Here is a 14,312-nt window from a genome sequence, read left to right on the forward strand (position 1 = left end):
TCTGCTTGTACAGCCCTGGGAACAAGTGCCTGTAGAGATGGGGTCTGCCCAGTCGGGATCTGGCCTAGAGAGGGGGAAGGCTGACGGTGGCCTCACCTTCTGTTTCAGTGACATCCCAGAGACGGTGCCTTTGTCCGCTGTCAATAGACAGTGTTCTTCCGGGCTCCAGGCAGTGGCCAACATCGCTGGTAAGTTGTGACTGACTGGGTGGGTGCCCATTGCCACAGCCTGGCCTTGGGCCTGGCTCTGTGAATTTGGGTCAGGAGTCACTATCTACTGGGCAAGCAATGAGGACGCCTGAGAGGATTCTCATCCCAGAAAGAGGAGGAGCCCCCTGCACTACCCCCAGGCTTTTCTGGGCACTCCTGGGCCTTCCCAGTCTGAGGCTGGGGCCCACGTAGAGACCAGGTGGGGAGAGGCCCCGGCTCCCAGAGCAGAACGACTCCGAGGATGTTTATGAAATGCTTTTGTTGCAGGTGGCATCAGAAATGGGTCTTATGACATTGGCATGGCTTGTGGGTAAGAATTCCTTTCTGCCAGAGCTTATTAACCAGCTTGTAACAATAAACTAATATTCGTCTGCTGAGGTCAGAGAGGCCCGTGATTTCAGGATGTTCCCCCTTAGGCAGCTGCCTGGGAGAGGGTTCCTACCGATTCGGCTCAGTAGCCCTCAGCTCTGGCTGCTCAGGAATTGTTCGCACCTCTCACTAAAGGGAAAAGGAAGTGGGCTTCTCAAAGCTTGCTTTCTCGGAACCTGGCGGGCTGGAAACTGGGCAAGCATGAGAAGATGGAGCTCTCAGGTTTCCTCCCACGGCCCTTGTTCAGTCATGGTGCTGCTGAGGGAGAAGTTGCAGTTTTGGTTCCCCAAAGCCCGGGACAGCTGCCTACTCTAACTGGTTTATTCCCTTTCCGAGGCTGCCTCCTTGTCCTCCACCCGGGAACCAAGGGGCACGGTCAGATCTGTGGTGGTTTGGTCACTGTCCGCTGTGGCTCCATCTTTGGCTGCAGCTTATGGGGCTGCAGAAGTTGGACTGGGCAGTGTCTCCCAGGAGGGACAGGGTGTGGGGCCCAGGTGTGGTGGGCATCTGGTGCTGGGAGGGCAGGCCAAGCAAGGGCTTTGGCAGGACCGGTGGGGAGGGGGTGGCGAGTGGCCCCGTTCAGTCCCCCTGGATAGCGTTTCTTCACTGGAGCACTGCTGGGCCATTTCAGGGCTGTGCCCACTGGCGCTGGGTTGTATTGCCCTGTGTCTGCAACTGTAAATAAAACCAAAGGCCGCACTACAGGGACTTTGGACAGGAAAGGGCCACTGCCCAGTCTGCCCTCTGATCAGTCTCATGTCCCTCTATCTTACTGCGGGAGGGAGGAGTGGGGGTAACTGGGGAGAAGGCTGGAGCCTTCGTGAGTTTCTTAGACTCGTCTGAGGCCCCCAAGCAGGTTAAAGACCTTGTTACTAGGGTATTAAGGTCTGAGCCAGGACTGTCCCTTCTTCGATCATGAAGAATATCCCAGAACATCCTAATTAGGAGTGGGCTCTGAGGCCACAGTACCTAAATGTGGATCCCGGCTAAATGACCATGAACAAGTTAGCCTCTCTGAGCCTCAGTGTCCTCATCTGTAAAACGGGGATAGCCACCTCCGCCCTGAGATTAAATTAACAACAGCTAATGCTCTAAGGCAGCGGTTCTCAACCTGTGGGTCGTGACCCCTTTGGCGGTCGAACGACCCTTTCACAGGGGTCGCCTAAGACCATCCTGCAGATCAGATATTTACATGACGATTCATAACAGTAGCAACATTACAGTTATGAAGTAGCAACGAAAATAATTTTATGGTTGGGTCACAACATGAGGAACTGTATTTAAAGGGCCAGAAGGTTGAGAACCACTGCTTAAGGCATCTATGTGACTGAGTCTGTTCTGAGTACTTAAGACCTGGAAAGACTTTAAAATAGTGCTGGGCACAGAGAAGCATTCAGTCAGGGTTGTGTTATCAACCCTTGAGGCCTTGTGTTCCCCCACCTCCTCAAAGCCCTTTTCACCATAATAAACCGATCTCACTTCCTCTCAGCTCCTGGCACTTCCTCATCCATGCAGGTCACATCACTCTTTGACCTGCATCTTGTAAAATTTTTGTCTCTTCTCTCCTCTAAATCTGATCCTGGAGGACAGAGTCCTGGGCTTGCTGGATGTTTTCCCCTCTGTGGCGGGCACTAGCCCAAGCCAGGGGAGCAGCTAAGTTAGGGAAGCATAATCCTGCCGCGAGGGTGGACCATGCAGTGCTCTTTCCCCCGCCCCAGCTCTGGCTCGTTGGCCGTGTCCTGGGCTCCCTACTTGCCAGCATTGTCAGGTGCACCGGGACCCTTGGCTGAGTCCTGAGGGTGGACCATGCAGTGCTCTGTCCCCCACCCCAGCTCTGGCTCGTTGGCCGTGTCCTGGGGCTCCCTACTTGGCAGCATTGTCAGGTGCACCGGGACCCTTGGCTGAGTCCTAATGATCACCTCTTCCTCCTCCTCAGAGTGGAGTCTATGTCCCTGGCTGACAGAGGGAATCCTGGAAATATTACTTCACGTTTGGTGGAGAAGGAGAAGGCCAGGGATTGCCTGATTCCCATGGGGTGAGTGTGCACCTGTTACGTGTGCCGTGTCCCTCAGCTCCCTACCTGGCCTGGAGCAGGGGCTCGGGAACTTGGATCATCTTGCAGAGGTGCTGCCAACCCTGGCCTGCTTCCGGCTTGGTCTGTTCTGCAGGGACAGGACTCGATGCTGCCCTTTCTTGCACCCCCAGGCCCTCTCTGTGCCTCTGGGTTTCCAAACATGGCCTAGCCTGTTCCTCCCTCCCTGGGGGTTCAGTCACGAGGGATGATGCAGCTGCACCCAATGCCTTGGAAAATTAGGAAGATGAGGAACTAGGAAGTTTTGGTTACTGGACATGCTGGTGAGGGAACTTGGGCCGAGCAGATGCAACATGGGAAGCTGTCTGCCCAGCATGTTGTTAGCTCTGCTGCCAGAGCTTCTGGGCCACTCGGAGTCTTTGGGCAGGGAATCCTGGCTCCACCTGAAGCTCAGAGAGGGCAATGCTTGGGCTGCCTCCATACCCAGGGACCCTGTCTCCAAGAGAAGTCCCTCAAGCCAGAAGCCCCGGCCAGAAGGCCTCCCTGTGGCTCTGGGTTCCTTTGGGTTCCCAGGATGAAGGTGGGCTCCACCTACAGTGAGCAGGAAGCTGGGGTGTGATCTTTCCAGAGGGGACGTGGGAGTCCTCATCTCCCACATTAAAGCCATCTTCCTGAGGCGCAGGGGGAGCTGGCCAAGAGCCCCCAGGAGTGCCCCTCCCAGGCCCTCATCTGCCCCTCTTCTCTTCTGGTCTCTGGTGTTTGAGCTTCTTAGAACCTGAGTGACTCCCTGTCTGTGCCCCTACACTCCCTGAGTCATCATTACTGTCTCTGTGGCACGGACTGGCCTTCCTGTCCTCCCGGTGCTGGGTTCCACCGCCAGGCCAGTCCCAGCTGCCAGACTCACCCACACTGCTGCTCTTTGTCTCCTAGGATAACCTCGGAGAATGTAGCCGAGCGGTTTGGCATTTCTCGGGAGAAGCAGGATACCTTTGCACTGGCTTCCCAGCAAAAGTGAGTGTTGCGTGGGGTGGAGTGTTTAAAGGCTGATCTAAGTGGTTTCAGGGGAGGCTGTCCGTAGACCAGCTATAGGGCAGCGAGTGGTTTCCACGTCTCATGCCTTGCAGGAGGGAGAGGGGGCAAGAGCCAGGGCCAGTGTGCATTCCTAGCACTTCCACATCCTGCTTGTCTGTTCACCCTGGGTGTCTCCTTCCTACTGGGCCTCAGTTTCCCCATCTGTTCATTTGAGGTGGGGGATGTAATGAGGGTCAGGACTCTTCTCTAACTGCTGTGCTTCGGTGACTGGACATGGTAGCCACAGGCTCCTCGGGATAGCCTGAGTGTGGGGCCAGCACTGCTGGGACCTGGGCATCCCAGCTTCTGGACCTGAGGCAGGGGCTGGGGTGACATCAGAAGAACCCCAGGACTTGGGGCTCTGGGCAGGGACAGGCTGAAGCTGGCAAGCCCCAGCTGCCCAGGGAGAGGACAGCAAAGGGGGGGAGTCGCATCTGGCCAGGCGGGCTTCTCTGAGGCAGTGGTTCTTAGCCACTTGGGGTCAAGTAACCATTTGAGAATTTGGTGAGAGCTGCGGATTTCTCCCAGGGGACTGCCCTGGGCACTTGCATTTTGCCTGTGATTGTAAGCATGATCCTAAAATAGGGGACAGATGAAACCGAGCCATTCTGATCAAACAGAAAGGTTGGCAGAATCCAGCACAGATTCCCTGGGGCTCCATTCTCGCTTTGACATAGAGAGCCGAGCAGGCTCAGTCCCTCGTGGCTGTCACCTAAACGGAGAGCCCCCGCCCCATACTTTCTTCCCTTCGAGGTTGGGATTGGCCAGGATCTGAAGATCTGAGGTCAGTGGTAAAGAAGGGCCCATAAGGCCTTGGGCCTCCCAGCCCCAGGTTGGGGTAGTGGGGAACCCACACCAGTCCCTCAGAGCTCCCCAAGGCGGGGGTGTCCCAGCATCTAGCATTCTGAGTTGCGTGTCGGCCCCAGTGGGGAGGAATTGGAGGCAGCAGAGGGACCCCAGGAAGGAAGGGAGCCTCACTGTCCATGGTGCTCCTCACGCAGGGCAGCCAGAGCCCAGAGCAAGGGCTGTTTCCAAGCTGAGATTGTGCCTGTGACCACCACGGTCCATGATGACAAGGGCACCGAGAGGAGGGTCACCGTGGCCCAGGATGAGGGCATCCGCCCCAACACCACCATGGAGGGCCTGGCCAAACTGAAGCCTGCCTTCAAGGAGGGCGGCTCCACCACTGCTGGTGAGACTGGGCTGGGGCACGTCCATGCTGGATGTACTCTGGGAGCCTGAACCACCTGATAGGGTGGGCGTGGGGGGGCTGGGCCTCCTTAGACCTGCTCTGGGGCCTCCTTACCCCTATGGTTTGCTTCTAGGAAACTCTAGCCAAGTGAGCGATGGGGCAGCTGCCATCCTGCTGGCCCGGAGGTCCAAGGCAGAAGAGTTGGGCCTTCCCATCCTTGGGATCCTGAGGTCCTATGCCGTGGTTGGGGTCCCGCCTGACATCATGGGCATTGGACCTGCCTATGCCATCCCTGAAGCTTTGAAAAAAGCAGGTAGGCGGCTCCTTCATGCCCTCGGTCTGGATCCCACTTCTGCGCCTCATGCTGATGCCGGAGGGCGGTGGTCCTGTGGGTGCTGCAGAGTGAAGGTGGGACAGACTAGCACCCCTGCCAGAGCCCTTCCTGACCACACAGCTGGGACCCACTCCTTCATCTGGAACAGAGACAGACACACCAGGCAGCCTAAGGCCAGGGATGGGGTGGGACCTCGAGAGACTGAGAGTCCTGTAAGGGTCAGGGGCCACTGGGTCAGCTCAGGCCTTTCCGCCTTTGCCTGCAGGGCTGACGGTGCATGACGTGGACATCTTTGAGATCAATGAGGCCTTTGCCAGCCAGGTGAGCCTCTGTTTCTCCATTGCCTGGGCCCTCGGCAGCCCAGTTGGAGCCAGGGGTGCAGGGGATGGGCAGGAGTGATAGCTGATGGTCTGCCTCCTCTCAGGCTGTCTACTGCATGGAGAAGCTAGGACTGCCCCCTGAGAAGGTGAACCCTCTGGGGGGTGCCGTGGCCTTGGGCCACCCCCTGGGCTGCACTGGGGCTCGACAAGTCATTACGCTGCTCAACGAGCTGAAGCGCCGTGGGAAGAGGTGAGGCCAACTCTCCGTGGGGGTGTCATGGGGATCCCCAAGCTGGGCACCCGAGGGGAGTCAGGGGAAGTATACTTGCACACACTCTGAAATAAGGATGCAGGGCTGTGACCCTGTTTTCCATGAGAGGCCTGTGAAGGGGACCCTGGCCGGCAGCAGACACCTGCCATGTGTGTGCCTAGGTGGGCAGTCGGGGAATTCCATACCCACAGCTTCCATCCTCTGTGCCCATGAACGCCTTGGTCTGCCCAGCTCTGCCTGGTCTGGAGAGAGCTTGGTGGGGCTTCTGCCCTTTCTGCCCTCACCCAGCCAACACGGCGTTCCTTCCACAGGGCATATGGGGTGGTGTCCATGTGCATTGGGACCGGAATGGGAGCCGCTGCTGTCTTTGAATACCCTGGAAACTGAACGAGGCACTGCCCACTCCGTTGGAGGCAAGAAAGCAACACTACAGAAGTGACGCCACGTGGGAAAATTCGGCGTGGTGGTTGTGGCGGCAGTGGGCAAATCGAGGCCCTTCGGCTAATTTGGAAACCGTGACCACTGAGGACACAGTACAGGAGGGGGTGAGGTACTGGGTCACCCAGGCCACAAGGCCACCATGTGATTCCTGGGGAAGGGGCCTTTGGATGAGTGCAATAGACATAGTAAACGTATGTCAGCTTCTCAACATGTTTGTCTGGCCTCGGCTCAGTCCGAGTACTGATTCTTAACCGCCACGGTCTGCACAGTGAGGTGGCCTCGGAGGACAGACGTGCAGGACCTGGGCTGAGACCAGCACCCTCCATCCAGGAGCTGCTCACAGGTCCTCCAGCGTGTGCCCTGCACCGCACACCTGTCCTGAGCTCTGGGCCATGTTTATTTCCATGTTGGCTGGGGCCGCGGTGGTTCTGAGGGCGGAGCCTCAGAGCTGGTAGGGTGGCACAAATCTCTCATCGTAAGAGCCTCGGCCCCGGAGCCGCAGGGTGCAGGCCTTCTCGCCGAGCATGCCTTCCACTACCAGCGTGGACTCGTACAGCTCATTGCTCCTGTGGGCCGCAGGGGGCGGAGGTGAGGAAGGAGTTCCGGCCTTGGCAGTGCCGGGGGCTGGGCGGGGCTGTACCTGGCGGTGAAGAGAACCTGCAGGATGATGGAGGTGGGAGGCCCGTTGACAGATCGTGCCTCCAGCAGCCCACTGCTCGGGGAGACCCTGAAGGCCGCAGGCTCCTTGTCCAGCTCCTTCTGGCCTGCACCGCGGGGAAGGGGGCACATACGTGGGCAGGTGGCTACATGCACTGCCCCAGGAAGTCCCCTCCCTGCAGAAAACCCCAGGTGGTGTCAGCCACCTTCCTGGGGTCCTGGCCCAGCTGCACAGGGGAGCAGTGGGCAGGAAGGACAGCATGGCATACCCATCAGCACAGTCCAGTAGCTCCGGCAGCCACTCAGGTTCATCAGGTAGATCTCCCGGACTCGCTCCTGGTTCACAAAGCAGGTCCCGAAATCCACCCAGCTGGTGGAGAGCTGCAGCTCGGGCACCACCACAGTGGCCCGCAGGGGCACCACCTATGGGGACAGAGCCGTTAACTTGATGGGGACCAGGTGACTTTGCCACTCTCGGTGGGCTCTGAGCCAGCGTCTTGGGGACACACGAGCCCTGCTGACCCCAAGTACTGACACTTCTGGGGAGCACACAGGCAGCACAAGGAGGTGGGAGGGGCCGGTGCTGCCATCTAAAGCCCGAAGCTGCTGGTGGGCTTCTGCACAGTGGGCCAGGAAGGCGCCCTCTGCTCCCCCTGCCACCCTTGTCCTGGTCAAGCTCTGTGGCTTCTGCTCCTTGGTCCAGTGCATCCTGCCTTCCGCCCTGCTCCCTCGGGGGCTCCAAGACCCAGCCCTGTTTTCCTTGGGCCCTAGGTCATCTCCCCCTTTCCCTTGACATCGGGCCCTGCCTGTGCCAAGTGCCCTAGCTCCTGATAGCCCCTTTGCCACCACTTCACCCTCAGGCACTGCCAACCCACCTCCTCACCTCAGCCTCCCCTGCCCCTGGCTCCAGTGCTCAGATCCTCCTGGCCTCTCTGGAATCCACCTCTCAGGCCGGACCCTTCCTTCACGTTCCCGAGGGGTTCCTACCTGCCCGGGCCCCTCCAGCTCAGAGCCACACCACAGCCCGTGATCTGTCACAGTCCACAGAACTAGGCCTGTGGTACTCACTCGTGCTCAGCCCCACACGAGCCCGAGAATCTGTTCCTCAGGTGCTCACTATTCCCACCCATCAGGCCATTCCCTCGGCCTGACTTTCAGTGTGGTTCCCTTTTCATTAAACAGTAATTAAATGGGAGGCTTCACATGCCACCTCCTGCAGGAAGCCTTCCCTGATTTTTCACTTTATAGCACCTCACCTGGCTCTGAGCTCCTAAGACAAGCAAGGATGAATGACCCTCATCTCTCCCTGGCAAGGCCTCTTCCAAGACTGGGTCCCCAGTAAGGACTTGGGCTCCTCTCATTTCTGAGGGCCCTGTCAGGGTTTGTCTTCCTCTGACCCCACCAGAACAGCGTGGGGCAGGCCTGGGACTCACCTGAGTGGTCTGGTTGGCGTACTCCAGGAGCAGATTCTGGGTAAACACCATCTCTTTCTCTCCACTCCCTCTCTGCCGAATGTCCACTCCGGGCAGCATCTGGTCAGCCGGGAGCTTCTGATAGGAGAGCAGCTCCAGGGAGAGCGAGAAGGACACATCCACCTGACAGACAAGGTCCAGCCGTCACCTGAGGCTGCTGAAGGCAGGCGACAGCTTCTGTCCTGCCCTCCCTCCCACGGCCCCTGCAGGCCCCACCAGGCCCCCCTGCTCAGTCACGACGCAGCACAGCCTGCAGGGCTCTGGCTGACCCGGCCCTGCCCTGCCCAGCAAAGAGCCCAGGCGTGCGCTTCCCCACCCCCACCCAGAGCCCAGTCAGACGATGCATCCCACAGACACTCTCTGCCCTGCTCTGCCCAGCACCCGTCACTACCCGGATGAGGCCAGAGGCGAGACTACGGCAAACCGTCCTTGACGCCCTCGTGTGAGCCTAGGCAAGGCCTGGGTCTCCCCCGAGGACAGGGAGGAGCCTCTGATGGGTTTTAAGCAGGGGACGTCCCGTTCAGCGTTGCCTTCCTCAGAGGCCACTGGCTGCTGCGGGAAGGTGGGCTGGGGGAGCTGGTGGGTGAGAGGACTTGGGGCCAAGGTGCAACTTGGGCCCAGTCGTCAGAATGAATGGTGGCACTTGTTAAAAGTACAGGTTCTTTCTCATCTGCCTGGCTTGGAAACCACTGTCCTAGACCAAGACATGGGTGTGGAGGAAGAGAAGGGCGATGTGCTGAGAGGCTGAGGAGAGGGCAGCAGCAGGGCTGGGTTGGTGATACTTGCCGAGATGAAACACCACCGCTGAGAGGAGGCGCGCTGTGGGCAGGGCTGGGTGTGGACAGGTGGTGTGTGGGAGGGAATTCTGGGCAGGAGTCAGGCGGGGCACTGCAGCACGGGGCCGGCACTCGTTACACCCACACTGAATTACACGTTTTGAAAGAAGCTCTGGATGTGCTTGAGGTGACCCAGGAGAGTGCAGAATGAGGTGGGCGAGGGCCCAAGCCCCTCGGAGGACAGGAGGAAGGAGCCTCTGAAGCAGGAGGGGGTTGGGAGAGAGGGCGGGGCGCCCAGCCTGGCTGGCTGTCCTTGCCTCGCTGCACACACCTGGGAGCCCACAGTGAAGAGGGGGTGCACTCAGGTGGCCTGTGACCTGTCCTCGTCCCACGTGCCTCAGAAACCGAAGGAGGCAGCCGTTCGTGGTTCCCACCGCCTGGCACTCCCAGGACCACCCCGCCTCCCAACTGCAAATCCAGGGTTCTGTTGCCACAGAAGAGGGAAGGTCACCTTGGGCCTGGGCAGATGGCAGTCAAACTGAACTCAACTGAGTGAGGGCACGTGGGAAGGGGGAGGCTGTGTGCAAAGCGGTGCTGGTGGGAATGCTCGGCCTTGACCGGGGTGCTGGCAGGGGGGCTGAGAGGGGTCTGCTTGCCTGGGACTCGCGTTGTGTTCACACTGGGACGTCTGGTCCTACCTGCATGTGTGAGCACCTGTGCAGAGGGCCCGTGTTGCTGGCAGTGGTGTGTCGAGTGGGAGTGCACTTCTGAGTGCCCAGGGCATGGGCTGAGGGGTCAAGAGTGTGGTTTGGACACAAATGTCTGTGTGTGTGTCTGCGTATAAACGTGTGAGGTGTGTTGTCTGCACACACGTGTGCATGTATGAGAGAGGAAGGTGACTGCCCAGGGGAGTGTGCCCATCGAGGCTGAGGACCCCAGGACCCTCCACTGACCAGCATGTTCTCCTGCGGGTGGAGCACCAGCTGCCTGCCGGCTGCGGCCGCCCCCTCCTCACCCTCCTGCTCCCGGCCAGCGCCAGGAGCCCCGTGGCCGCGGCTAGCTCCATCTGGAGCAACGGAGAAGGGCCTGGAGACCAGGAGCCGGAAGTAGTGCGGGATGTCCGTGGTGTTGGTCAGCTTCAGGTGGTGGGTGGTCACCAGCTCACTCAGCACCTGGGTGGGCACAGAGGGGGGCTGGGCTGCATCTCCCCGCGCCTCAGGCCCATGGCTCTGGGGTGGGGGTGGGGCTGGGGTGGGGGTGCTGGGCCTCAGAAGGGCCTGCGGGGACATGTGAGGTCTAGATAAACGGGCAGGGCCGAGGGGGCAGCACACTCACCCCAGCACAGGGCTGCTCGGGGATGAGGTCACTGGCCTGGAGCCAGAAGTGCGTGCCGCCGCCGTAGTCCAGCTCCACGCTTAGCCTGCAGCAACAGGCATGGCGGGGCCGCGCTGGGCCTCTGGGGCCTCCTGGCAGCCCCCCACTCTGCTTGGCCAGCCTTTACCTGGGCTCACCTGCCGGCTGCTCCCCCCCCCCCCCCCCCCCCCCCCATGGTCTTTCTCCCAGCAGCCTGTCTGGTCCCCACCGGTGCCGGGTAAGGGAGCTCCCCACGGGGAAGGGAGGGAGGCCGGGCAGCCCAGCGGACTCACTGTGCGGGCCTCACGAAGCCCTGCAGGTCCAGCCTCAGGGGTCCCACGGCAAAGTCCTGCAGGCGCCGCCTCCTCCCTGGAAGCTCCCTTTCCACCTACCGAGCCCAGGCCTGATCACTGGCAGTCGCTGGGCTGAGCAGGCAGTGGCTGTGGCCCCACCCCAGGCCAGGAGGGCTCACCTCGCTGTCCAAGCTCATGAAGCCCAGGGCGTAGCCAGCACACTCCACCTTGTGCAGCACGTGGGGGCCGAGGACCATGGGCGTGAAGGAGATGGAGATGGCGCTGCTGCCCCCGGCAGGGACCACCTGGCACGGGCACGCAGGCTCAGTGCTGCTTGGTGCCACCGTCTGGCCAGCGGGCACTTTTCGAGGCAGCTCCCAGCCCAGCCCCAACTCACCACCTGCTTGGGGCTGATGCGGTACAGGTGGTCCGAGGGCACCCCCTCGTGCTCCTGCAGGACAACCGAGATGATGTGCTTGGCCCTGTCGCTGGCGCTGGCGCTGCTCTCGGCCTGTCGTCAAGATGTTGCTGAGGCTCACACAGGCTCCAGGCCTATTGGCTCCGCTCCCCCCGCCTCCGCCTCCGCCCCACCCAACTGTGCTCACAGAATGGGCCTCTTCTGGGCTGGAGGACGACTCCTTAGAGACACTTGGGGACTGGGAGGAGCTGCTGCTCTCCTGGGTCTCGGGGCACAGGACCTCGTTTCCGTCTTGGTCCCGCAGCGGGAAAGGGGGCCCGTAAAACACCAGCAGCTCCAGCAGCTGGTCCTCCCTCTCCTCCGACACGTAGGTCTCCCAGTCCAGGCGGATGTCTGGGGCAGGTGTGGGGAGGGGTGAGGAGGAGGGACAGGCAATTGAGTCTTCCCACGCCCACCGCCTCCCTGCAGCCCCTCCAAGGCGGCCTGTGACCCCACTCAGCGTGGGGCCTCGCTTCCTCTCTCCTGCCACTTCCAGGCAATATTTCTGGGATTAAAAAAAAAAATCGCCGAAACCGGTTTGGCTCAGTGGATAGAGCGTCGGCCTGCGGACTGAAGGGTCACAGGTTCGATTCTGGTCAAGGGCATGTACCTGGGTTGCGGGCACATCCCCAGTAGGAGATGTGCAGGAGGCAGCTGATCGATGTTTCTAACTCTCTATCCCTCTCTCTTCCTCTCTGTAAAAAATCAGTAAAATATCTTTTTTAAAAAAAAATCTACAGGTTTATACCCTCCTGCTCTATCCGGCTTCTCCTGGCTCGTCTTCCCTCCCAGCCTGGCCCACCACCCTGCACAAACTGTAACGGGAACCCCACTTTCTCTTGTCAGTGTCTCACCACAGGGGCTGGAGTTATTCAGGCGCAGGACACGGGTGACTGTCTCTCCTCCAGAGACCTGGGTGCTGAACCTGGAGGCAGGAGACGAGGCTCAGCACAGCCCTGAGCAGCACACGGGGAGCTGGAGTGGAGGTGCAGGCAGGGAGGAGGCCCCACAGGGGTCTGTCTTCATCCTGGACTCACCGAGACCCGCCGAGCAGCACACGGGGAGCTGGAGTGGAGGCGCAGGCAGGGAGGAGGCCCCACCGTGGTCTGTCTTCACCCTGGACTCACCGAGACCATGCAGTGCCTGGTGAACTTGACCCAGGGCTGCTCACTGCCCCAGTAACACCCTTCCCCTCTCCCTACAACTACCCTGACAACCCATCCCACCGCAGTTGGCATGGGGGGCCCCGGCCACGCGGACTTCAGGCCACACTGGCTACTCATTGCTACTGTCCCCAAAAGCTGTCTGAGTTGTCCCCTGAGGCCTCTCCCCTCCAGGGCAACCCTTGCTGGGTGGCACCAAGTGGCCCCGGGCCAGTTGAAGAGCAAGAAGAAAGCCGCTCAGGCTGGAGCCGGAGGGTCTCTAGGGGGCGGAGAACAGGGCGGCGTGGGCACCTGAGGACAGGCTCCTTCTGGAACTGGGCAGCGCTGTAGTTGGTCCTCAGAGAGCTGATGGGGCAGCCCACCACCACCATGTGCACCGGGATGGCTGAGGGCGGCAGGTCTCCCACCTGCAAACACACGCCAATCCTTTGTCCCTTGTCGCCGGCTGCCACCACCTTTCCCGGCTCCCCGTTCCCTTCAATGCATAGCCTGTCCTTCTCCAGCCAGCCCAGGGCCTCCACGGTTGGCCCAGCAGGGCCTGGCCTCGCTCCTCGCTGGTGGATGCTCACCCCACACACCCCAAGGCCAGTTCCCTGCCCGTCCCTCTGCTGTCCCGCCCGCCCAGCCCCCGCAACCTGCACAGGACTCCCAGCCTGGCCATCTTTCACCTCTTATAGCCCCTTTTGTCAAATGTCTGTATCTTTTAAATGGAAATAACTATTATTTCTCCTGCTAATAAAAAGTAAAAAATGTTTTTAATTTCCCCTAGCCGGTTTGACTCGGTGGATAGAGCATCGGCCTGCGGACTGAAGGGTCCCAGGTTTGATTCTGGTCAAGGGCCCACACCCCGGTTGCAGACAGCCGATCAATGATTCTCTCTCATCATTGGTGTTCCTATCTCTCTCCCCCTTGCCCTCCCTCTCTGAAATCAATAAAAATCTATTAAAAATGTTTTAAAAACACAGTATGATAATCACTCACAATCCTTCGCCCCCAGCATGACTCACTGTCAACATTTTCATGTACAACTGTCTGGACAGACTTCTTTTGTGCACATGAAACAGGTATAAATGAGGAGCATACGGCATCTCTTTTCGTGACATAGAATTTTACTAATGAAGGTTTACAGCATCATATAAGGGTTGTGCAGAGTTCCATCGGATGGATGGAGCCCACATTTTAAAAAAAATATATTTTATTGATTTTTTACAGAGAGGAAGGGAGAGGGATAGAGAGTTAGAAACATCGATCAGCTGCCTCCTGCATACTCCCTACTGGGGATGTGCCCGCAACCAAGGTACATGCCCTTGACCAGAATCGAACCTGGGACTCTTGAGTCTGCAGGCCGACGCTCTATCCACTGAGCCAAACCGGTTAGGGGAAATTAAAAACATTTAACCAAACCTTCTACTGACAGACATGGATGCTTAGGTTGTTTCCTTCCTCTCCCCACTCTCCATTTATAAATGATGCTGAGAAGAAAAAGTAACCTGGCACAAAGTTATTTGTTCATGTATTAACAAATGCCCCACCCGCTATCAATGGTTTCTTCTCTGTGAGATTTGAGAATCAAAGGGCCAGGTGTTGGGGAAGAGAGAGCCTGGAGGTGACCCGCCTGCAAACCCGTACCTTGCAGATGAGGCTGTCCCAGTACTCGCCCCACATGTTCGCGCAGCCTGTGATGTCGACGCTGAGCTGCTGGTGGGCGTCCAGCTTGCCCTGGGAAACGTGGGGGAAGAAGGATGCTCCTTTCCCGTGAGACAACATGTTTTCCATGAACTCTGGGGGGGGGGGAGAGGCGGGGGAACCAGGGAAGGGGATTCAGGACCCCAGAGAGGGGGGCTATGAGATCCAAACCTCCAGGTGTTAGCAAAACACTGTACCAGGCACCCCGCCCCCCCC

The 14,312-nt window shown here is 59.3% G+C and overlaps 2 protein-coding genes across 3 annotated transcripts in view; one reads left to right on the plus strand and one right to left on the minus strand.

Annotated features, from left to right (window-relative positions):
- Positions 1 to 6,433, plus strand: part of ACAA1 (acetyl-CoA acyltransferase 1) — a gene marked incomplete at its 5' end in the record, with an annotated part of 9,210 nt that extends 2,777 nt beyond the window's left edge. Inside the window, 9 exons of the mRNA XM_014530281.1 lie at positions 109 to 188; positions 477 to 519; positions 2,515 to 2,613; positions 3,541 to 3,621; positions 4,683 to 4,873; positions 5,007 to 5,186; positions 5,473 to 5,528; positions 5,632 to 5,777; positions 6,110 to 6,433. Of these exons, the coding sequence (XP_014385767.1) occupies positions 109 to 188; positions 477 to 519; positions 2,515 to 2,613; positions 3,541 to 3,621; positions 4,683 to 4,873; positions 5,007 to 5,186; positions 5,473 to 5,528; positions 5,632 to 5,777; positions 6,110 to 6,185 (952 nt within the window). The remainder of the gene's footprint in view (positions 1 to 108; positions 189 to 476; positions 520 to 2,514; positions 2,614 to 3,540; positions 3,622 to 4,682; positions 4,874 to 5,006; positions 5,187 to 5,472; positions 5,529 to 5,631; positions 5,778 to 6,109) is intronic.
- The window catches only part of DLEC1 (deleted in lung and esophageal cancer 1), an 81,360-nt gene continuing 73,170 nt past the window's right edge, over positions 6,123 to 14,312 (minus strand). The window contains exons 25-37 of one of the 2 annotated variants that reach the window (XM_014530326.1): positions 14,040 to 14,191; positions 12,702 to 12,817; positions 12,102 to 12,172; positions 11,396 to 11,601; positions 11,188 to 11,301; positions 10,970 to 11,095; positions 10,791 to 10,885; positions 10,480 to 10,564; positions 10,098 to 10,316; positions 8,330 to 8,491; positions 7,166 to 7,319; positions 6,880 to 7,003; positions 6,123 to 6,805 (exon numbers count right to left, since the gene is read on the minus strand). In XM_014530326.1, the coding sequence (XP_014385812.1) occupies positions 6,682 to 6,805; positions 6,880 to 7,003; positions 7,166 to 7,319; positions 8,330 to 8,491; positions 10,098 to 10,316; positions 10,480 to 10,564; positions 10,791 to 10,885; positions 10,970 to 11,095; positions 11,188 to 11,301; positions 11,396 to 11,601; positions 12,102 to 12,172; positions 12,702 to 12,817; positions 14,040 to 14,191 (1,748 nt within the window). In that variant the 3' untranslated portion in view covers positions 6,123 to 6,681. The remainder of the gene's footprint in view (positions 6,806 to 6,879; positions 7,004 to 7,165; positions 7,320 to 8,329; positions 8,492 to 10,097; positions 10,317 to 10,479; positions 10,565 to 10,790; positions 10,886 to 10,969; positions 11,096 to 11,187; positions 11,302 to 11,395; positions 11,602 to 12,101; positions 12,173 to 12,701; positions 12,818 to 14,039; positions 14,192 to 14,312) is intronic. The other variant, XM_014530327.1, reaches the window with a different exon arrangement.

The sequence above is a fragment of the Myotis brandtii genome, unplaced genomic scaffold (genome assembly GCF_000412655.1).
Source record: "Myotis brandtii unplaced genomic scaffold, ASM41265v1 scaffold731, whole genome shotgun sequence".
In the NCBI taxonomy this organism is placed as follows: Eukaryota; Metazoa; Chordata; class Mammalia; order Chiroptera; family Vespertilionidae; genus Myotis; species Myotis brandtii.